Source organism: Atta colombica, unplaced genomic scaffold, assembly GCF_001594045.1.
Source record: "Atta colombica isolate Treedump-2 unplaced genomic scaffold, Acol1.0 scaffold216, whole genome shotgun sequence".
Lineage (NCBI taxonomy): Eukaryota > Metazoa > Arthropoda > Insecta > Hymenoptera > Formicidae > Atta > Atta colombica.
In genome coordinates this window covers 465,445-489,772 of record NW_017259312.1, presented here as the reverse complement: position 1 = coordinate 489,772, position 24,328 = coordinate 465,445, and the positions used below count along the sequence as shown (strand labels likewise).

At 33.4% G+C, this 24,328-nt stretch overlaps 5 protein-coding genes across 6 annotated transcripts in view; 3 read left to right on the top strand and 2 right to left on the bottom strand.

The window, feature by feature from the left end:
* The first annotated feature begins 6,537 nt into the window (after positions 1-6,537).
* On the top strand, positions 6,538-13,374 carry LOC108687772 (putative uncharacterized protein DDB_G0289263). The gene is made up of 13 exons (XM_018193721.1): positions 6,538-6,747; positions 6,840-7,095; positions 7,625-7,763; positions 7,909-8,075; positions 8,160-8,543; positions 8,630-8,816; positions 8,921-8,987; positions 9,062-9,281; positions 10,180-10,317; positions 10,392-10,441; positions 10,530-10,632; positions 10,724-10,963; positions 12,701-13,374. Exons 1-13 carry the CDS (start codon positions 6,538-6,540, stop codon positions 13,372-13,374), a joined length of 2,835 nt encoding a protein of 944 aa, XP_018049210.1.
* Positions 13,375-16,735: 3,361 nt separating this feature from the next.
* LOC108687758 (chromosomal protein D1-like) lies at positions 16,736-19,747 on the bottom strand. Of its 2 annotated transcripts, none has more exons than XM_018193706.1 (4): positions 18,596-18,717; positions 18,306-18,413; positions 17,129-17,748; positions 16,736-16,991 (listed from the first exon to the last, which is right to left on the bottom strand). In XM_018193706.1, exons 1-3 carry the CDS (start codon positions 18,713-18,715, stop codon positions 17,161-17,163), a joined length of 816 nt encoding a protein of 271 aa, XP_018049195.1. In that variant the 5' UTR covers positions 18,716-18,717; the 3' UTR covers positions 16,736-16,991; positions 17,129-17,160. The 2 variants fall into 2 exon arrangements, with proteins under 2 accessions (XP_018049195.1, XP_018049196.1); XM_018193707.1 differs by lacking the exon at positions 18,596-18,717 and adding an exon at positions 19,569-19,747 and having other exon boundaries at positions 16,738-16,991.
* A 796-nt stretch (positions 19,748-20,543) lies between these two features.
* LOC108687815 (cleavage stimulation factor subunit 1) lies at positions 20,544-22,515 on the bottom strand. The gene is made up of 4 exons (XM_018193795.1): positions 22,350-22,515; positions 21,252-22,155; positions 21,044-21,137; positions 20,544-20,921 (listed from the first exon to the last, which is right to left on the bottom strand). The coding sequence occupies exons 1-4, from the start codon at positions 22,418-22,420 to the stop codon at positions 20,677-20,679; spliced, it is 1,314 nt and encodes a 437-aa protein (XP_018049284.1). The 5' UTR covers positions 22,421-22,515; the 3' UTR covers positions 20,544-20,676.
* Positions 22,516-22,677: 162 nt separating this feature from the next.
* Positions 22,678-23,419, top strand: LOC108687816 (ribonuclease P protein subunit p20-like). The gene is made up of 3 exons (XM_018193796.1): positions 22,678-22,859; positions 22,984-23,152; positions 23,221-23,419. Exons 1-3 carry the CDS (start codon positions 22,692-22,694, stop codon positions 23,346-23,348), a joined length of 465 nt encoding a protein of 154 aa, XP_018049285.1. The 5' UTR covers positions 22,678-22,691; the 3' UTR covers positions 23,349-23,419.
* An 11-nt stretch (positions 23,420-23,430) lies between these two features.
* The window catches only part of LOC108687817 (transmembrane protein 203), a 1,633-nt gene continuing 735 nt past the window's right edge, over positions 23,431-24,328 (top strand). The window contains exon 1 of the mRNA XM_018193797.1: positions 23,431-23,959. Within this exon, the coding sequence (XP_018049286.1) occupies positions 23,493-23,906 (414 nt within the window). The 5' untranslated portion in view covers positions 23,431-23,492 and the 3' untranslated portion in view covers positions 23,907-23,959. The remainder of the gene's footprint in view (positions 23,960-24,328) is intronic.

The following is a 24,328-nucleotide window of genomic DNA, read 5'->3' as shown; positions in this document are numbered from 1 at the left end:
TATATAATATACACGATGATTTTCCTTTATTTTTACTACATACGGCGATTCGGATTTGTATGCCGGATTAATTTTTATAATTTTTATAAACATATAAAAATTATTGAGTAATTTTTATATTTATTAAGATAGATACTTAAAAAGAAGAATAATAGAAATTAATATTAGGTCTATTTGCGTTGTTCTTCTTGAAATCCTCCAAAATTTTTTAATTTAAAATTATATATATATAATTTGAACGTTGAAAAGAGAATACGAAGATGTTGAGTGCAAAAAGTGCAAGCAACGTGAACAGACCTATTTAGTTAGATCAGAGAGAAACCTGAGAGGGGCCATGGGGCGGTCTTTTTCGCGTGACAAGCGAAAGTCACCGCGGCACCAACATCAATTTTATAAATTGATGTGCACTACGTATCACATTTTCGCCACTGTCGATAAAATCGTAGTGTCAATAAATGGATTGGTGCTACATTTACAAACTGTGTGAATAAAGACAATATTAATTTACAAAAAAATGTTTCTTTTTAAATAAAGTGTTTTTTAGATTTTTGGATGCTGAAAACGATGCCGCAAGTTAAATTTCATTAGCACGTCAGGTTTTCGAAATAACTGAAATTTAATGTGCAAAAATGGCTCTTTTGTTTAAAATATTCTTGTAAAAAAAGATTAACGAAATTTTAATCAGAAGTCATGAAGGCATTGTTCATCCTCTACAAAATGCATTCTTATTATCTTAATATCTTACTTTTTAGTCGTGTTATAAAGAATTCAAGTACAGAGTTTTTCTAAGATAGTAAATTTTCCTTTAACAATGAAATCATTATACTTATAATTTCTAATTTGTGACTATCGATACACACAATGTAATTTATCATTATAGATTTCACTAAATATATATATATATATACACACACACACACACACACACACACACACACACACACATATATATATAATATATACACGTATATACGTATAACACCATATACACGCGAGTACACATTTCTAAAAAAAAGGTAATAGGGTTTGTATATGCATTTCTCGATAACCACAATTTGTATCTTAGAAAAAATTCTGTATTTAAATTCTTCGTTGCACGACTACAAAGTATATAAGATACTGAAATTTTAAAAAATACATTTTATAAGACATGAACAATATATTCATCATAACAACAAATTTTAATAAGAATTTCAAAATAACATTAACTTTTTTTATAAAAGAATGTCAAATATCATTAAAAAAAGTCATTTTTTAAACATTAAAACTTAAATATGTTGGAAAACGCTGAAATTTTTTGGCTTACAGCATCATTTTTAACATTCAAAAATTTAATCCGAAGTAAATGCGAAGTAATGTTCTACTGTAAATAAATGTACTCATATATAATTGTATGTATAATAGGATGTCTGGTAATGTCCGCACAATCTCGTGGGCAGATAGAGCGAATTAAACTGAATCGAATTTCTTTATCAGTTTGTAATTTTCGCAATAACGAGATACTGATTTCTAAAAATTGCCGAATAAATATGGATCGATGCATAAGATAGTTTTAAGATATTTTTCAGAGTTCTTTATGAAATATCTTGAAGATGTTTCTCAAAAAAATCTTTTTTTAAAAATATCTTAAAGTTTTATGCGCTAATTTTACATACTCTGTTCATTGGTTATCTTAAAAAGAGAAGATGTTTATTAATGCAAAGATGCTTAAGAAATAATTATTCCGAGTGATATTTATTTATAATAACGTATTATATTTAATAATGATTATTTATTTGGAAATTAAAAATCTGCAGTATATTACTATATTTTGAACTATTTCTTCTCTCTCGAATTCTTTAAAATTTAATGTGGCTGTTAGAAGAATACAAATCAATTTCACAGAAAGGAGAGCTTAAAATTTGATGTGATGATTTTTAAACCATTTAATAAACGTCATCTAATAAATATTTAATAAACGTTATGTGAACGTTTACAAGATACTTATTAATAACATCTACTACATTTTTTTAGTAGTCTAAAAACCTATTTTTCTTTAGGGAATAAGATAACTAAAAAAATTGATTATCTTCTTGGTTGAGCAGAAACGTTACTTCTATTTCAGTGTAAACAGCCAAAGTTTCATTTGTACTACATGCATAGAATTAAAGTGATTCTTTGTAACATTAATGCATTCGAGAACTACATGGTCCAATTACACACAATTGGAGGAGTCTGAAACCACCGCTGAAATGATCATCAATCTCCCATATTCTACTTTGAAAATATTTGAAAATGATTAAAACATTTGAATTGTTTGTGTAATAATATAAATATGATATCTTATATTTCAGTCATTTTTATTCAGTTAGCCTTAAACTGGACTATAGATCTTACACAAAAACGCCATTGCTTTGCGTACACGCGAGAATTATGGCTCATGTTTCAAATATTAGGTGTACAACTTTGCTTCCGCCGTTTTCTTATAGATTGCTTTAGCGGTAAGTGGTGGTCGAAATAAATAGATCATAGACATCATACAATAAACTTGGGCATCTGTCAACATAATAGAAACATTAGTCGATTTGTGTCTGCATCATAAAGTTATTCTCGATTGAAAATGTCAGTTTACGAGCCAAATTCTCGTCATTTGCGGGAGGTTTTAATTTTTTGCTTCAATATGAAGAAATCTGCGGCTGAGGCTCATCGAATGCTCTAAAATACTTATGAGGCTGCTTAGTGAAAGAACGTGTCGTGAGTGGTTTCAACGCTTCAAGAACGGTGATTTTGACGTCCAAGGTCATGCTCTGTATTTGGTGGGACCAGCTCGGCGTAGTGTATTATGAACTGTTAAAACCGACTGAAACAATCACAGGCGATCGGTATCGAACGCAATTGATGCGTTTGAGCCGAGCATTGAAAGACAAACGGCCGCAATACAACGAGAGACACGATAAAGTGATTTTGCAGCAAGACAATGCTCGACCCCATGTTGCGAAAGTGGTCAAGACATACTTGGAAACGTTGAAATGGGAAGTCCTACCCCACCTGCCGTATTCTCCAGACGTTGCTCTCACTGACTATCACTTGTTTCGATCAATGGCACACGGCCTGGCTGACCAGCACTTCCGGTCTTATGAAGAAGTAAAAAATTGGATCGATTCGTGGATAGCCTCAAAAGATGACCAGTTTTTTCGACGTGGAATTCGTACGCTACCCGAAAGATGGGAGAAAGTAGTGGCCAGCGATGGACAATACTTTGAATCATAAATGTATAACCAGTTTTTTACAATAAAGCGAATTTCGGAAAAAAAACGGCGGAAGCAAAGTTGTACACCTAATATTTTTCGATAGTTTAGGAGAAAGGAAGAAACCTAAGATATTAATAATAATGACTAAAATAATAACAATTTCACAGATATATATTCTTATTATATAAATCCATTGTTGATTACAATGTAAGGAAAATATAAGGCAAAATTACATTGTCAATGAGATCAAAGAATGAGATCAAAAGGATGAGATCTTAATGAGATCAAAGGAATATTTGTGTCGGATTATGATATGTATAAATTTAAGAACAGTTATGAACCTATTTTAACTTTTAGAATGTCAAATATTAATGAAGAAACTTAATACTTCAAAGATATTAATTTTATGAATCCATGCTCGTTCAATCTAAAAACAAATTAATACAACTGAAAAATTTTAGTCTGAGCAAGAAAAGCATTAATACACAATACGAAATGTAAAATATAATTAGAAACATTAATATTTCAAGAATTTAGAGAAGTGGATCATATCTGTAATTGAGGAAACAAAAGATTCAGAACTTTCAACATTTTGAATTTATAGATGCTTGGTACAAACTGATTATCTGCATTTTTCCATATATATATATATATATATATATACACACACACACCACACACACACACACACATGCACCACACACACACACATACACACGCACGCACGCACACACCACATACACACACGCACCACACACACACACACACACGCACCACGCGCACACACACACGCACCACACACACACGCACCACGCACACGCACGCACACACGCACCACACACGCACGCACGCACACCACACACACACACACACACACACACACTAAATGTTATATATTAAAGTAAATATTCTACAGTATGTGTAATTTAATCGTTGCTGAAATTTATATATTCTAAAATAAATGTTGCCTTCTCTCTCTCTCTCTCTCTCTCTCTCTCTCTCTCACGCGCGCGCGCGTGTATGTGTGTATTTAGTGAAATCTATACGATAAATTACATTGTGTGTATCGATAGTCACAAATTAGAAATTATAAATATAATGATTTCATTGTTAAAGGCGGAAAATTTACTATCTTAAAAAAACTCTGTACTTAAATCCTTTATAACATGACTAAAAAATAAGATATTGAAATAAAAAGCATACATTTTGTAGAGGAACAATACATTCGTGATTTCTCATTACAATTTCAAGAATTCGTTAATCTTTTTTTACAAGAACATTTTAAATATAACAAAAGAGCCATTTTTGCACATTAAATCTCAGTTATTTCGAAAACCTGACGTGAAATTTAATTTGTTGATTAATTTAACTTGCGATATCGTTTTCAGAATCCAAAAATCTATAAAAAAAATACCTTATCTGATTAAAAGAAATATTTTTTGTAAATTAATATTCACTATATATCTTTATTCACAGTTTATGACCGTAGCACCAAATCCATTTATCGATTTTTTTATTACACTTCGATTTTATCGACAGTGGCAAAAATGTGATACGTAGTTCACATCAATTTATAAAATTGATGTTGGTGCCGCTAATTACGGTGACTTTCGTCTGTCACGCCATGACCTCTCTTAGATTTCTTTCTGGTTAGATATTCCCAATATTTCATAGAAAAGAAATACTGAATCTGAATGATCAATGATATGAATTAATTAATGTAACTAAATGACACGGAATATTTGTCAACTATGTACAACTAATTTAATAAACTACGTAGAATTAAATCGCAATCTTTAGAATGAGAGAAGAATTAATTGAAATTTGGCGCCTATGTACTTGCTAAGAAAGCGGAAGTGAAAATATGACTTCGAAATTGCGATTGGTTAGCATTCGAGCAATGGGCGTGTTCAAACCAACAAAGCGGCTAGGTCTGTTTGTCGAGCAATTAAGCATGCTTGGTTGAATCCACAAGTAAGAACCAATCACACTTATTCGGCAAGCATTCCTAACCGCTTTGCTGTCTTGAACTCGCTCAATGTCGGCCAATCATGTCGCAACTTTTTAGCATGTCGTTCGGAAGACCTTTGCCATTTTAATGAATTTTGACCCAAGTTGTCGAGGGGATTTCAGAGGGGATTTCCGTTAGAATCAGCGGGAACATCGTCTGAATTCGATGATATCTTTATGTCATTGCGCGGAATGGAATCGTCATACCAATGAAAAGATAAAACGTAAGTATCTTCTTTATCGATTCACGATGATTTCGCTCGATTCACTTTAATTGCGGTATCTTGAGCATCGCACGCGAATTTTGTCGTAAGTGAAATCTGATTAATGTAAACAATCGCCCGCGATACGTGCACGTGCGCAACAGGTAGCGAATTGGATTGGTGACAAATTTTGTTGATGAGGGGGAAGTGGGAGATAAAGGGGAGAAGAGAAGACCAAAGAAGAAGACAAGAATCAAGTCAAAGTGCGGTACATCACGCATGCTGTGTTTGAAATGTCGTTCTGCTTTTGTCAAGAGAATAGGAAAGAGAAAGAAGAATAAGGTTAGCACATTTTCCCTTTTTCTCTATAAATTTTTCACGCGAGAGCTTTCTTTCGACTAGCGCAAGAAAGTTCAGAAATTTTCATGCCCTCCCCCTCCAGAACTGATGGCTTCTCTTTTTTTTCACCGTTACTTTAGATCTTTTCTTTCTTGCATATTTTTCCGTTTGATGTTGAATTTCTTGAGACCAAAGGTTGAAAAAAATAGACTAATTGATTTTCCCGTGAAGTGTTTTGTTCGATTGGTAATCGGTTCGAATTTATTCGCGTCTTCCATCATTGTTCTCGTTAAGACATCATTTCTTTGTCCTCGTCACAGTGCGATAACACGTGAGATTCTTTCGATAATAATTTTCGATATAAATATAAAATTGATTGACTATAGAAGCCTATATTAATTAATGTTCTTAAATACTGTCAATATTATTTGATTAACATTAATAATTCAAAGTTTATCATTAAAGATATAAGTAGATGAATTTGGTTAGAATCATATTCAAGTTATGTACATTTATTACTGTATTTGTTGTAATTCGTTTTTTTTTATGGTTTATATCATTCTTTTTAGAAAATAAAAAATAGCCACTTAAATTGGGATACCTTGTGGATAAAGCATATCAAAGAAAAAGAATATTTTTTATATTATTTATAATATTGCAAAAGAATAGAAACAGGTAATGTGGAGACAATTTTCTAAAAAAATAAGATACTTTATAGCTGGATGTATATATCTATAGCAGTATATTGACTAATAATGTCAATTAGAGAAATGTCAAAGCGAACGCAAGAACCAGTGGATCAATGGTTGGCAAAGGAGGGTTATTTCAGGAAACCTACTCCCAGAGACCCAACCTGTTTGTTTAGAGCAATTAGTGAACAAGTATATCACACGCAACATTATCATCTACGAGTAAGAAGAGAATGTATAGAATTTATGAAGAAGAAGAGACACTTGTTCATTGATGTGAGGATCTCTACGCGATATCGAATAGATCTCATATCAAGAGATGTTCGATATGTGATTCGGTTGGTGATTTTCTGTATGTTTTTTTGTAGTCTGTATCAACGCCATTTGATTATTATCTGAATGAAATGCAATGTTTTACGGAGTGGGGAGGCTCAAGTGAAATTCATGCCATGTCTTTGTTATATAAAAGAGACATAATCATATTCGTTGGAGAGAAGCAGATATGCGAAAACGTTACCAATAACGGCTTTAAAAAAGGCGTTATATTGCTTTGTCACACAGAACCGAAACAATATGAACCTGTTTACCCGATGGCTTTTGTACAATCAGCTGCATATTGCCAATGTATGTAAATATTTCTTAATCCCATTTTTATAATATATAGTTACCTAAAGATTAAAAGTTGTTAACCTAAAAATAAAGGTTCCAAGAAATTCATCGATAAAATTCATTTATTGAATTTTATTGATGAATCTCTTGGCAACCTTTATTTTTAGATAATCACATATTATAAAAACAGAGTTACACCAAGCTCCAATTACAACTTAACAGGCCTAGTAACTTTCCAACTGAAGCTGTTATCGGAGAAAAAAATGTGAACTGAAGAATTAAACATATTTTACTAATTATAATTAACTAATTTTACATACTACATTTTTACATATTACATTGAAATTCTGCTATAAGCTTACTAGGCTTGTTAAGTTAATCGAAGCTTGGCGACTCTTATCGATGCACATCGCAGATGTGTTTCGAACTGATTGCCAGTACTGAAAATCTATAGTGCACATAACGTAATTGTAACATTTTCACATCGTGTGTCACATTTATGGCCTTCTTCATAAATTCTTTGTGATTTTTTCTTTTTTGATAGCTATTGTTTATGAAGTTGTATATAGGTATATGTATCAAATACCTAACATAAAAACTGTTGCGGATAGAATGCTACATAATCGAGCTCCTGCCCTTAGACATGACAGATTTTTCCAGAAAGGAAATCTTGATATTAGGGAGTAAGTTATTTAATCAGACCTCGATATATATAAATTACGTATTAATTGTATTAATTGTGTTTATAAATTATGATTTAAGTATTAAGTTTTTAAATTATATTTAAAAATGTAGATTGTTTTTAAAAAGTGAGATATATTTCTGCAGGCAATTGATTGAAGATTTATATAAAAAAGTAAAAAGTGAACATAGTGACACAAACGAAGCGCATTCTGACTGGAAAGGAGCACCTATTCCTTATAAAGTCGCAAAAGCGCTGGCTCCTGATTATTATCGTAATATAGAATTAGATATATGGCACGAATTGAAACGAGGTGTGGTATAGAAATTTTATTTTCTTTTTTGAGGGCAAAAGTGAAATATTTAAAATAAATTAAACTAAAATTATTTATATACAGAGGTAAAATCTGCTGGCTGGAACAGATATAACAGTAATGAGCTTCAAGTCGGCGGCAAATGTCTGATAGAAATTAGCATAAATGATCTACAACAGTGTGACAGAAATAACAACAAGAATGTACGAGTTAATTTACCAGAATGTAGTACTAGCGAGACTAACAATAAAATTGAGCAACAAAAATTGAAGCAAGGGCCTCTTTGGCTTCACGGTTATATACAGGAAATGAATACAGAGAAAGAGCCAGTTTTGGTTTTTATTAAAGATTTAGGAGAAAAAAAATTTGTTCCATACGATGCTTTGAAACCATTACCTTTAGTAAGAAAAAATAGGCCAAAAAATTGGGTACCAATTAATAGAAACCATTCAGTTACTATAGATTCAAGTTAGTTTATTAAATTAGTTTATTAAATCATTATTGTCATTTATACATATTTATATGTAACAATTCTTTATTTTATATTTAATTAGATCGACGATGGAAAAAACCATATAATTCTTTCTCGCGAAAGAGAAAAGATACCATAATCATAACAAATGAAAAGCCAAATAATACAAATAAAAATGTATTAATAAATAATAGTAATGTTGATAATAACGTTGAGGCTAATACCAATATTGCTAAAAGTGGCTTTGATGAACATCACGGCGAATTTCGGTATGTATCTTAAAATATATTAGTTGCATTCTATCGTATAAAAAATAGTATTGCTTCACATTTTTCTAATAAACTGGATTCTTTAAAAGTAATTTTATTTTTAGTAAAATAAATCAAAGCCAAACATTAAAAAATCATTCTGTAGAAGATAATTCTATTTATACGACAAATGTAAGTATATTGTAAAATTTTAATATTGTACTTGAAATTCTTAAAGTATAAAAACGCACATTTTTTGTTTATAGGAAGAGGCTAACAGTTTACCTATGATAACTACATTCGACAATTCACAGTCTACAGAGTCAAACAGTGTAATACAAGAAATAACGGATGAACATAAAAAACCTCATGCAGTATTTAAAAGGATGAATAATACTGCAAGGAAGATTGAAAAATCCATTAATCTTCAAAAATCAAGTTCGAAACCAAAAGTATTAAATGAGAATTATTCTTCATCTTACAATGGTAATTATTTCTAAATAAATAACATATTATGTCATATATATTATAACCTAAACATATATATTATAACCTAAACCATTATGTCTTCCGAGAACAATTTTACTCGAAATATATAGTATCTAACAAATGATAATCTTAATTCTCTGATATAAAAAATATAATTATAACAAATTTGGCTATGAGAATTAGCGCTGTACTATGTGCACGATTAATTTCAAATTATTAAATTGTATCTTACATATTTAATTACTAATTCGTATACATGTTTCGGCTAATTCTTGAGCCATCTTTAGTACATATAGATGAATCCATATAATTAGGTGAGCGATGAGCATAAGACGTACAAGACTTCAATATCTATTTGTTTTTCATTATTTTAATATCTGTATGTTTCCGTGTGAGGTGGTCAATCATCTTCACTCTAAGAAATGGTGATTGATTACTTCACATGAAACATTGCAGATATTAAAATAATGAAAAATTTGTGGACTGAAATCATGTGTACTGAAACATTGCGGATATTAAAATAATGAAAAATATATGCCGAAACATGTGTACGAATCAGTGTAAGATACAATTTAATAATTTGAAATTTGTGCACATAGTACAGCACTAATTTCTAATAACCAAATTTGTTATAATTATATTTTTTAATATTACCTATATATGTAATGTATACCAGAATGCATAGAATAAAATCTTTCTCAGAGAGGACATTTTGAAAAATGCAGCCCTATATTTAATTTTTAACTGACGTTAAAACAGCCTATCAGATTGTATATACAAAAATATTTCAGCAAATAAATTTCATACCAATTAATTTACTGGCAATTGGATATGCAGTTTCAATTTTTCTTAACAATTTATCAGAATATGTACTGATCTACTTTGTTAATTACAGATAACTCGCAAACAAATATATATGGCAACCCAAACGTGTCTTACGTTCCTCCAGATAACGGCAATGCATATCCTTATTATCCATACATACCAGGAAATTTTTCGATAACTGGGGAACACAATCCTGGTCAAATAGATCGTATGTATTTATTAACATTCTAATATTAATATTATATTATGAAAAAAATGATTTATATTTTACATTTCTTTTAGATTCATTGACATCGAATGTCTTTTACAATTTACATCTGCTGCATTTGGAGGTACGTAGTAGATAGAAAAGTAATTATAATTATATAATTTATCATCAATTATTAAATTATATATAATTATATAATTCTTTGTACACAGGACACTTTCCGTACTTTAAATCCAACTTATTATGGACCGATAATATATGGACCGAATCATCAAAGCATGCAATCTTTGGGCACACCATCAAATGCTATAAACAGTAATTTGTCATTAAATTTTCCTACAAAATTCATATTAAAAAATCATTGATGAAACTTGAAACAAAAAGCTTGTATACAATTTTTAAATAGATGGTCCGTACATGCATATGCGGGAGGAAGTAGATCGCCTTGTTAACGATATGCAAAATAGTTCGTTAAATGAGGGATCAAATGCCAGTGCTGAAATTCCCAATGCTTCGCATGTGAACACGAATAGTGTACAAAGCACAAATCAGTCGAAGCAAGGATCAAGAAATTTGAGCGAGAAAGACTTCTCACATCCCATTCAACAGAAAGGAAAGCAAACTGGAACTGTTAAAGGTAATAACAGTAAAATTAAGTATGTCAATACTATAGAAAATAAATTTGTAGCATATAAAATAATATTATATTAAAATCGAAGAAATATTCACTTTTATTCATCTCTTATAACACGAAATAGAATTCAAAGATTAAGAAAAGGGACAACTAAGATATCCAGACATGCAATCTTTGGATGCTCCATCAAATGCTCATATGAACAGTAATTTAATAAAAATTCATAAAAGATTAATAATGAAATTTGAAACAAAATTTTATACAATTTTTAATAGATATTCCGTATATGCAATATATTCAAGAGGAAGTATATCGTCTTATTAATGACATGCAAAATTGTTCGTTAACGTACAATGAGGCACCAAGTACCTGTGATGAGATTCCCGACGCTTTGCACATGAACATGAATTGTGTGCAAAAAGCAAAGCAAACTTGAAATCGAAATGTTACATCTAGAGAAAAGAGAGGCAAGAACAAATTTAGAACAAGAGATAGTAAAAAACAATATTAAAATAATTATATTAGTAATTAATAATATAAATTAAATAAGCAAATGAAACAATAAACGCTAAAAATTTTAGTAATTAAGATACAATTATAACTTACTAGAAAAGATCCAAACTCAAAACTAGATTCACAAACAAAGAACAAGAACGGTAAAAGAGACTTATAATTAATAGCATATATAAATATCAGATGTATCTTCAATCTAAAAAAAAACCGTTGATTGTTAATATATTTATTTATATTTTGACATTTATTTATATTTTACCGTTAATCTTTAAGTAAGCAAGTGTCTAAGGTTTTTTGTGGGCAAGTTGATAGATGAGATACAGCACCCCAAAAAGTTTTTTAATTTTAATTTTTTAATATTTTTTACTAATTTGTTATGTTAATTTATATGTATTAACTGTATTCTTATGAGAGAGAAATGTAAAAATGATGGTTTAAGATTTTTAAGCATCTTGGTAACATTTTATTTTCCTTTTTCAGAACAAGATTTTTTAAGAGAATTATGACTGAGATGTTATGGCTATCTATTTAAAGCTTAATGTTTGATAATTATTGTCCTTTGTGATGGGAGATACATTGCATATTATTATTATTAGCTTTCGAATTTGTGTTTCTGAGATTGTATATTATTTATTGTATACATATATGATTTTATTTTTATATTTTAATGTTTATTGTTTTAATTTTAATTATCTGCGTTTGTTTGTTTCATTATTTTTTTATTAATTATCAATTTAATTTATGTAATAATCTGCTCAATCTTCTATTTTTTTGTCTATTGTTTTGAATTTGCCACTCTCTTGGATCTTTTCTAGACAGATTATTACGATTTTGACTAAGAACAATTTTTTATTTTTTTATTATTGGACTATATTTTATGTTTTAAAAGGACTATAAGTGAAGTGAATTAAATTGTACTAAAAAATTGCACTTGATGAAATTGAGATTTCCAATCAATAATTTCTGTTTTATAATATTTCACAATAATTATTTTATTAAATTGATTGCATACACATCCTTTATACTTATGTATGTATAAAATTATAAATATAAATAGGATTGAAGGGTAAGTCAGAGAACATAAATATGAAAACTTAACTAATTATATATTTTCTCATTGTACATACATTTCTTTTTGTAAAAATATGCTTGATTATTCATTTTAGTTTTACAGAATTTTCTGTGAAACTTGTGAGAGAACAATATATTTTTTTTTTATGTCACTTTCTCTTATAGGCAATAAGATACGAAATCGCCAGCAAAATGCTCGCGGATCATCGCATATGCAATATTCAGGTCAATATGGCGCGACAATGCCGAGTGGTTCTGTGAATCCATACAATGCGCGAAGATACGATGTGCATATGCTGCAACCGCAGCAGCATCATTGGGATCCGATGTCGCATCAGATAGCACCTAGTGTGATAGCCGGTCCGACAAACGGTTATGCAATACCGCAGTATACAACATCGAACCAAATAATTCCTTATCACGAACTTCCACCACATTACACGAACGAAAGCAACTCAGGGAATCCTTCGTACTATCTGGGAAATGGTAGCTACATACCCGTACCGTACTTACCACCTCAGCACGATGCAACTGAGAACGGAGGAACTGTACCTCCGTCGTACCCGCAGCATTTTTATTCAACGACCGAGGCTTACCCGCCAGATCATTCATCAATAAACGGCCAACCAATGATGTACTCGCAGCCGGTGATGTATCCACAATCGGTGCAATATCATGCTGTACCATCACCATCACAACATATACAAGAACAGTGGAACCCAACCTTGGGACCACAACCTTCTTATGTTACCCAATGCATTGCTCCAAATCCAAGTCTAGCTCCGATCATAGAACCATCTCCTAACGGGCAATGTACCGTTCCAAAAGGTTCACTTTAGATATATATATATTTTGAAAATTGATAATTAAGATTGAATCTCTATTGCAGTAACTATTAAAAGATCTTCATATAACATATAATAGTATTATATAAAATAATATTAGTTAACATATCGACGTTTCCCGTGAAAAAGTAAGATTCTGAAGACTGATGATAATTATAAAATACGAAATACATCGTAATAAAAATTAAAAAATAATTAAGATTAACTACATAGAAAATTTAGACACAAAACAGCTATATGGAGTAAAATATATTAACTATTTGCAATTCTCGTTAAAAATAGACAAGATTGTTCGCTATGACTTACCAGAGTTTCCCATACCGTATATAAAGCTCCATATATTATACAAAGTAGAAAATGTTTAAGATACAGTTATAAGCTGTATATATAAACTAATTTAACATGCCACGTATTAACGTGAGAACAATGAGAAAAATGTGATGTTATGATGCAGCTGATCTATTGTATCAATGTTTAAAAATTTAAACTGAGATACTTGAAATTTTTATAGATATAGTTTAAAAAAAAGAAAATGCAAGACTAATTTCAACTCAGTTTCAATATTATCTTTAATCGATAATGTAATTAATAAGTTTCTTCATTAAAAAGAAAAATATTATAGTGCCTTCAATAACTATAATGAGAACATTCCTATTCTGCCTGTTCTCCTTGCAGAAATATTCCGTATTTAGCGATATTTATCGGTATTTTAAATAATTGAAAAATCATTATTAATTATAATTACTCCGTATTTCTTAAATACCGACGAATATCGTAAATGAAACGAATATTATTTTCAATGGAGTGAATTGGATATCTATCTCTATTGGGATTATTATATCATTCTTTTTCATACATATATAACAAACTTAATTATTTCATAAAAAATATCTAGGCTTAACTTAAATATTTAGAATATTTAAGAATCAATACATACATAAGTTAAGATCTTGTAATTCATTAATATTATTAAGTTTACTAAAGTCCTTCAACATTTATACAATTTTACTTAATATTAACCTTTATACAATTTTTGCTAAATTTTTTTCGAATAAATAATACAGAAAGATCAATCAAATCTATTTTATTTGTTGTATTCTCAATTTTTAGATGGGGTAATTGTGTTTGTATTTTAAATAGGTTAGAACCTAAAAACATTTTTTTTAAGACTTAAGATCCTGCGAATCCAAATAATTGTCGTAATCGAATATTACTAAATAAATCATGTTGGAATTATACAAAAAATTCATATGTCTTCATGTGATGATTATAACTAATGAATAAATGTGACGCGACATACGTAAACGCAAGCACGTTGATGTATTATTTGAACTTTCTAAGAGAATTTCGAGACTATCACACAATCTTCGGTATGTTATGTGATAAAAGGAAGCTATAGATTATCGAAGTTTTTTTAAAGCACAATTGTCACGATAATTAATGCCTACTGGAACAGAAGTGATAAAATGAATATAAAATCTATATACATATATATATCACTGATATGCGATACATATTAGTGATGTATACAATATAAACAGTGGTACTGTAAATTTTTTAAGTTACACATCATGAAGTATTAAAACAAAAAAGGTATGGACAAACGTGATTGATCGTCAACGAAACTGGATACTCTTATATATGCATATATATTTATAGAAATTCTAATATCGAACCGTACAATAAGATATTCTCCTCCATATAAGATACATGCGAAAAAAATTATTATCTCTACGGTACATTTTAAAAGTGGTGGTAGTAAACTCGCTATTATGGGGCTTGGTTTTGATTTTAATCGCCGGAATTCTACGCTCATATATTATACAACGTGCTAACGCTAGAGGCACTCTATAAGAACTGAGATTTCACAAGGTAATCAAGAAAAGGTCCAGTGTGATACACGAAGCTTAATGTTAAACTATTTACACGTATATTACACTTGATCTTCACTATTTACAATCGAAAATCTCAGGTGGATATATTATTGATCTGATAAAAGAAAAAGTAAAATGGAATGATAAGATCTATGTTCTTTCGTAACATACAGTTTCGATAAATTCTTCGGAAGTGCAACTTACAAAGAAATATTTATACTCTCGTGCTTGTTATATTTGATATATAGGCAAACTTATTTGGCATTAAAGGCCAATAAAATTCTTCGAGTTTCATCGCGTAATACATATTGTTAATTTTCATTGCAAGATCCCCGCATTTCTACGAGAATCCCTTTCTTCATTGCACACATTTACATACTGTATTAGACTCGCGTATTATTGGTGTCTCGGGTGTGTGCGATTTCCTCTAAATATAAGTGCATCAATTGTATAATCTATCTGTACATTCGCTACACAGTTCAAATACACAATAATATTAACATATTTAATATTGGACTAATAAGAACAGGGATGCTCTGAAAGATCTCGCAATAAAAAGTCGTAATGATTTCAAGCGAATGAAACAGTGAGAAATTGCAAATCTATAATCAAGAATCTTTCAATTATTTAAAGAAAAAAAAATATAACATGACGTGATCAGCTTGAAATGTTAGTCCGTCTGTCGATAAAAGTAAAGATTAGAAAATGAATTAAAAATTATTAGTAAACATTTATGCGAGGGAGGAAAACATAGATAATGCTGTAACGCGCATTTCTCAGAAATTTTATTTTCGTTTAATTCATGAAAAAGAGAAATCATTTCACCATAGTTCTCATATATTCCACTTCATTCAATCACTATTTATATACGATAAAGGTATTACAGTAATTTGCTATGTACGAATTAATCTTTAGCTACTTCCACATCAGATCTGAATCGTAGGCATTACACTATAGAACCCGGATGTCAGCTCTGATTTGAAAACAACTTCTCTCTATATAAGTCCATATTAAATATATTTTACAATAATATTATCATTGTACATGAACAACGTATGCTCTACACCTCGCATTGCTTATCGCTAATTAACCAGCGCAATGACAAGATTTTTATATTATTCGATAAAAACAATAAAATTAAGATATAAATATAATATACATGCTACATAAAACACCATAAAAGAATGTTGTTAATTAAAGCTAAACAAAAATTAGTCTGGCTAGATTAGCCTTACAGAGTTTGATACTAGAAGGTAGCACTAGTAATAATGTGGAAGAGAATAACATGAAGATTCAAAAGATATAAAAACTGTCTAAATGATTGAAAGATTTTCAAGATTAAACTACATAATCGACAATTTGAATTAACGCTAGAGTAACAATTTAGTTATCTCTCTTCCTAGATTATAATCTTTTAAGAATTATATAATATTCCAATCATATCAGATTGTAATCTTTTTCTACAAAAACATAATATATAATATAGTATATAACATAGGCAGAGAAAAAAGTGTCTCTTAACGCTAATTCGTACTAGCGTAGCAGATTCTACATTTTTGTTATGTTTTTCTGGAAAGTCACGTTATCATAAGGATAATGATAAAATAAAAACTGTATCCTAACAAAAAAGTTTGCGCTGGTTGAAACAACGATCGACAAGAAGGTGTTAATTAGTTAAAATAGACGAGGGGGGACTGGATTTGTGTGACCCCAATATGTGCGCCGCCTTGGTACCTCCTATAGTAAAATAAATCTCATGTTAATATCGCTTACAGACTACTTATTATATGTTAAGCATAATTTCACGTAATTTAAAGTATAACATTATATTATATTTACGAATTCGTGGTCTCAAAGATTGTGAAGATACTTACATAAAAGTAGTGGTAAAACAGGCGAAGGGAGGTTATTCCTTATTTTCCTCAGTAGTAACAGTGTTGGAAGGATTTTGGGACTCTGACGAGGATAAAGGCGGCGCTTCTGCTGCTGTGTCGGTTGCGTCTTGACTCGAATCCGAGCTGTCCTTCATTTCCTCCTGCTTCTTTTCTTCACTGGGAGCGGTACTTTTAGCTTCGTCCACCACATTCTCCGACTCCTCCGTCACTTTTTCGTCCTTGGAATTGGCATCCGTCACTTTCTCAACGTCTTTACTGTCTTTACTGTCCACACCCTCCGCGTTTTTGTCTTCGTTCTGTATCGTCTTACTTTCCTCCTTCTCTTCTTTCTCTTCGTCTACTTCCATCTTTGCAGACTCCTCTTCCGTGTGTTTTTCGCTTTTGTTGTTGGATGTTTCATCGTCTGTGTTGTTCTCATTGTTCTTTTCCTGCCTCTTGGGCCGTCCACGTCCACGACCACCACCACCACCCCGCGTCGATGGTTCCCTCTTTTCCTTCTTGGGTGGCGATGGCACTGGCGTTGTAGAAGTTAGGCCTCTGGCTGAACTGCGAGTGCGTCTCCTACCTTCTACTTCACCGACTGCAGATTTGTTCATGCCCTGCAAAATAGCAAGTGTTTTAAAAACGAACGGCCAGGGATATCTACAGCAAAAAAAAAAAAAAAATAAAATTCAAGATACATCAAATGGTTTTGCCTCGAAAAGATCATAGTGTTACAAATCGTGAATCGCAAGATACAATATTCTTAATGCACTCCATCTTTATCGCACCTCAAATTGTAATTAATTGGAATTAACGTTTGTTGATTCTTAACATCATCAATAGATAGCAATTTATAATTGGCGCCTACGCAATGATTGGTTCCTCATGCCTCGCTGAGGGCGCTTATTTCCTTCTTTGCTGTCCCCACCCCGGCCAATCAACATCCCCACTCCTCACGTATAACGCTCACGTAGGCAGCAGGCGAAGTCGACGACGGAGAAGGCTAAAACGGAGGGAAATAACCGACAGTGAGGGATGGAGGGGGGAAGAGGCGAGGACCTTGACCAGCGGGACCTCGGCGAAGATTTTTGGACGTATGATAAGCCGATTCGATCCGATGTGAAAAGTTTTTTCCCTGTTTTTAGATAATCGCGCGAGTCGTCGCGAGACGCACCTTTAAGATTGCCTCGCCTTCCTGAGCGGTCCTTTCGAGAGTGGAGAGCCTCTTGGTGCCGCTTCGTTTGTTTTTCGTCGGAGTCGGTTTCTCCTCCGTCGACTGTTCCTGCAAAATCAAGCTTCCTATGTATTCGCTCTCCTATTACGAATACATTCTATCGCGCACACATACAGTCATGCGCTCGCGCGCAGCGTCTGCGCATGTGTACTTGTACATATGTGTATGCATGTATGTACGTACATATTTCTTCGCGAGAAATGTATATATGCATGTATGTATGTACATACGCGTATCACGCTTACGCAGTCGCGCGCTCGTTGACGTCTTGAGATCGTCCGAGAGAGAAAGAGAGAATTGCGAGTTGCAAAGAAAATGCGGAGCGACGGGCGCACGGCACCACGCGACATGACATGATAATTACGACGTTCGACATGATAAGATTATCGAGGACCGTTGAACCATCCTCGAGACTCTAACATCGTAGTTCAAGTTTCCCGCCATTTTGCCGTGCGCTCGCCTGTATCGTCTTCAACGTCTCTACGCTTCGCGCGCGCGCGCGCGCGTGCGAGCGCGACTCCAGACCGGTCGTCGACGGCGGTGGCGTCTCGCGGACGTGGACGCGGCGTTGCTGCCGATGACGGCCATCGCGTTGCCTAAGTTCCTGGCGCGACGCCGCGAGTTGCGACTGATTTCCCGCCTTTTCGCGCGGCGCCGAGATGTATGGCGTGCGAGCGAACAGGAGCGAGCGAGAGAGAAAGAGAGAGAAAAGAGGGGGGGACAAAGAGAAGAGATTAGAGCGTGGAGCGAGCGATTCTCCCCCGGTCGCAAGAGTCGGCGCGATAAAAAAAAAAACATCCACCATCTTTGCTGACGACGGGAGATAATGTGCGTACGTACGCACGGCGCAGTTACGAAAAATTTCTCGCTGGATGGAAGAAAGAAAAGCAAGCAGGCAGGCAGGATGGGAGGGCAGGCGACCGGTCGGTCTGTCGGAGGCGCGCGGCGCCATGGTGCCGACGCACCACATGGCGCGACCGCGTCGTAACGACGCGCCACACAGCGTACGGCGTAAGCGCGTATACGACAGCCTGGCCGTCGCCGTCGTCCGAGGGGGCCCCGGGAGTACGCGCGGAAGGACGCGTCCCCGCGACCGCAGCACTCGCGGGGGAGGGGAGCACACTGCCGTCTCGCACACGCCGCTCACGGCATGAAAACTCGGCTTGACGAAGGTGTTTCTGACGTACCCGCCGGCCTGCTTACCTTGGACGCATCCTCGATGTTGTTGTCGCTCTTGGTCTCCGTCTTTGCGTCAGACATCTCTTCACGTGTGAATCACTCAAAAACACTGGGAAATCCACGATTCCACGGCGAGAATTCGCGCTGCGCCCGGTCGCACTGTTTATACGATAAGGAAAGATGGCGGTTAGCGTGGGTCACGTGACACCTCGTCAAACCTCAGAGCGGGAGTTCGGCGCGCCGTCCTGCGCCGCCGCGATCAACTACGCGCGTAGCGACGCACACGCGACCCCGATCAGCCCGATGCAGAGATTCTCGCCCTCGCCGACGGTATTCTACGCTGCACGCTCGTCGATTTTTCTCCCCTTTTTTTTTTATTATTATTGTAAAAGGGCGAAGCTCGTTTACGTCAGCAGTAATGCGATTCTACATAATTTGCAATATCGTGTACAATAAAATTAAATTAAATATTGAATATGATTCTTTTTTTTTTATTAAAAAATTTTCAATTCGTAGCTATTTGCTGTCGAGCAACATTCGTTTAGAATAATTAAAAGTACAGCGTAGAATACCGTCGCAGAATTTAAAACCGGAATGATTTGGATAAAGACCGTACCAGCAATTTTGAAAATAATTTTCACAATTTTATATATTAAATTGTAATTAACATCGCGCACGCGTACTTACTTTACTTACCTGCTTCAAAATCGTTCATATATTGTAGAATGTATATATATATGTCATTCTGTTATAGTCTTTCTTTCGATTTATAGAATTATAAGAGGAAATCAATATAGGATTTTTTTAATTATTTATATGCTGCTTTGAATTAAAGATGTAATTTTTTGTGTTTACGCATCATGAAACATGTGAATGTTGAAATTAATCTAAGAATATTATACATTTTGACACAAATAAAATAAATTTTTTTACTTAGAATCTAAATAAAATAGAAAATTGCATAAATATGTAATACCTATTTTTTGTTTTTTTTGTCTCGTAATTGTATCGATATATCCGATATAATCCTTAAATGTCTTTATCTCCGCCTATTCTATTCTGTAAAATAGAAATTATTAGAAAGAGTTCCACAGTTAGCAAACTTTTAACTGTTGATTTTAACAATAAGTCGTTAATGTGTTGGCATTCTTCGGAACCAAAATCTCGCTCTGAAATCGTCGCTGCATGTCAAAAATGCAGGCGCGGTTGGTGAATGTATAATCATCCTCACAGGACCGTTATGACCCAATGACAGCAACTGTTTTCTTGATGCATTACGAGAATTCCATGCACACAACGAGGTAGTGGCTTCGTCAGGGAACAACACATAGTCTTCGGTATGATTAAAGATCGCCTGTGCTTTGTGTTCCTGTCTACCTGTGGAAAACAGTTTAGTCAATCATATGTTCGTGATATATTGTATTATATCATAACATTAACAAGGCATACCGCACCGAACGTATTCCAAGTACATCAAAACGCATTTATAGTCTTTTTACCTGTAGTTCCGGCACCTGTATACGCTATTAGACATCTGCTAGTAGATAATTCCCATAACTTTATCAAAGAATCCTTTCCTGAGGACAATATATACTGGAACCCAAAATTATATAATTACTCAAAATTAAATAGAGAAATAAAACAGTAAGCTTCCATTGGCAATTTACATGTATAAATCTTGTGCAATGTTACCGCTAGAATTACTACCTTGCCATTCCTTGTGAACGTCACTGAGCATACTTCATAACCATCGTGTGCTTTTGCGAAAGTGTTTACACATCGATTTGACACTCCATCCCACAGTTTGATACTTCCATCTTTTCCTGCCGATACATAAGTCTTTGCATCTGGAGAATACTTGATGCTAGTTATTCCAGCTGTATGCTGATGATTCGGTATGCTACACACAAAACATTGTGCAGTATTTACGTCATATAATCTAACTATCGGATGATTGGTCCCAACTATAAGAAAATCTCCAGTTGGATGGAAAGATAGACATCGAATTTGATCCGCATCTGTGATAGTCCTGAAAGCCTTTTTAACACTGGCTTTACTAAAATCAAATAACTTTACAGAGAAGTCACGACTGCCAGATACAAGTATAGGCTCCCTAGGATGAAACTCCAAACATGTTACTTCTTCCAAGTGATCATATAAAGTTCTTATAACTGGATGACCTCCAGTTTGATCTCCAGGTGCAATCTCTTCTGGTGCAGACTTGGCTAGCATTCTGTCTACATCTAAAATCTTGATCGAGGCATCTACAGAACCAGTAGCTATTAGCTGACCATCTGCTGAGAAAGCTCCAGCCCTGCAGTTTCCTTTGTGAGATGTAACATATGCTGTTTCGTATTGTGCTGGTTCTGGAGCTTGAGTCTGAGCTTCTGTCTCAAATTCTAGGTCTAATCCAGGACCTAAAGTGTTGTCAAAACTCGATGTAAACGAGGATAAGTTAGCACTATTATCCTTTTTGGAACGATCTGGTTCATGAGCAGAACCGATCAACATCAAATGAAGCAGTCGATCTGAAGGTGGACATGGTGGATCTGTCTGTATCATATTGGATAGCTGGACGGCTAGAGTCTGATGACCATCGTAGAACAACTGACTGAAATATTCAACATAACTTACTTGATAATCCATTGCACATGTTCTACTTTTGTTATCTTGCTGATAAAGCTATAATTGTAAATTACACTTGCCATTGGACGTTTACAAAAGAATCGCGCTTTATATTGAGAATATTAATGGTGAAGGAGTAAAATTCAAAGGAGAGCGTGCAAAGAAACGTTTATAAACAACCTGATCATCAATCTGTAAAGCAGCTCTCTGCTCTTTATGATGTTCTTCGGATCCGCTTCAGGTTCTTTCATTGCGTTCTGGCCCGCCGTGTTCTCTGAAGGTGACTGAATGTTGGCGAGTTTAACTAAAACCGTCTAAAAAAAATACTTTAAACCGCCCATTAATCGATGACCCCGGCCTTTTTTGCAGGTTATGTCGCGTTGTTGTCACCCCATCGCATTTACGCTCGTGCTTCTGCATCGCTTACGTTTGATTGGTGGTTCAGGCAGTCGCGACCAATCAGCGATGCGCGCCGTTGTCAGTGCGAGTTCCACGTGACACAGATTTGCGAAAAACTCCACAATGGCCGAGATTGATAGCAATTCAGGATTAAATAAGACCATCTCCGAACAAAAGGGTATATGCCGCAAAAAGTTGTCGTTGAATGAACACGCTCTACGAAAGCGGCAGGTCTTTAAGTTCGTTACAAGTGACAGAGATATCTATGTGAACAACAAGACACCTTTCAAGGTAACTCATATAAAAGTCATCATAACCTTCCAATCGTTGCAACTTCGCTATAGATTCAAAACGAATGCACATTTGTTTCGAAACTCTGTCGTCGCATTTTCTCAGATATTTGTAAATATTTTAGGGACAATTATATAAATGCGAGAAACTGCTTGACAAAGGTGCTTCTGAGCTGGTCATTCATGGGCTTGGTGCTGCTGTGTGCAAAGCAGCCAGCTTGGCTCTACGATTGAAAGAAATTCATCATGATACTTTAGATCTTGATGTTAAAACCTCTACCATCACTTTAGTAGGTACGTATACTTTTCTACATACATAATCAAGCTAAAATGAAAGTCTAAGAATGTCTTGTTAATTACAGATGATCTAGAAGCATTAAACGACAATGTAGATGATGAGATAAACAACAGGCAAAACTCTTCTATACACATACGTGTCATTAGGAGAGTGCCAGTAGCTGTGCTGAGATCTAAATTAAGAACAAATTGATATTGAGACTTTGTAAAACGATATGTTTAAGTAATAAGTGTGTAGATAGAGTGAATAATAGAATATATATGATAGAGTGAATAGAATTATTAGCTACATTATTATTTCAATATAATTTATAGGGAATTATATAATTTTTTTACGATGATCTTCTCTTTAAACGAACTAGTTCACTGGTTAGGTTTAACGATCTTTGAGATATGGATCAATTTAATTGCCTTAATGTTCTTCACTATTTTGCTAGCTTTAAAATTAGATGAAAATTTATTTTTGGGACCATCAGGATGGTGGGAAGTATTTTCGCCGCTCTTTATAGCAGATGGTTTAAATACGTATTTTTGCGCTATTATTTTTATAAGAATGTATATGGAAGGAATGATTAGAGCAGGCATTTTGCGAGCTCTATGGAGTCAAATATCATTATTATTAATTTTTGTGTTTAAGTATCTTCTGTGTAAAAAGCTCTCTGGACAAAGCACGTTGGAGTATTCTGAAGTTTTGAGTCCTGTATTTATTCTTCTGCAATTGATTGCTGTCAGAGCTTGTCAATTACATTAAGAAAAATAGAAGAATTTTCCTGTACTACTTCGATACTTCCAGAGTCATCATCTGTAAGAATGATATGTATTATATAATACACTTGTACATATTTACTATATTTTGTCAGATTTATTTAGATTAAATTATTTAAGAAATTTTATCTTTCTGTAAATATTATATAAATATTTTTATCCTGCTATTTAATATTATAACATATTCAGACTGTTTCTGAATACATTATGCAATACAAATTTAATAAATATTCTCTTAAAAGAATAATGATATATGATACAAGAATAATTAAAATGATAAAGCAATATATTGATAAAAAAAATAATATAATTTTTTGAATTAATATTTTTGTTATTATACTTGTTATTATGTTAAACTTATTGACTGTTGTTTTATAATAAGCAGAGTTTTGACGAAAAGTAATAAAC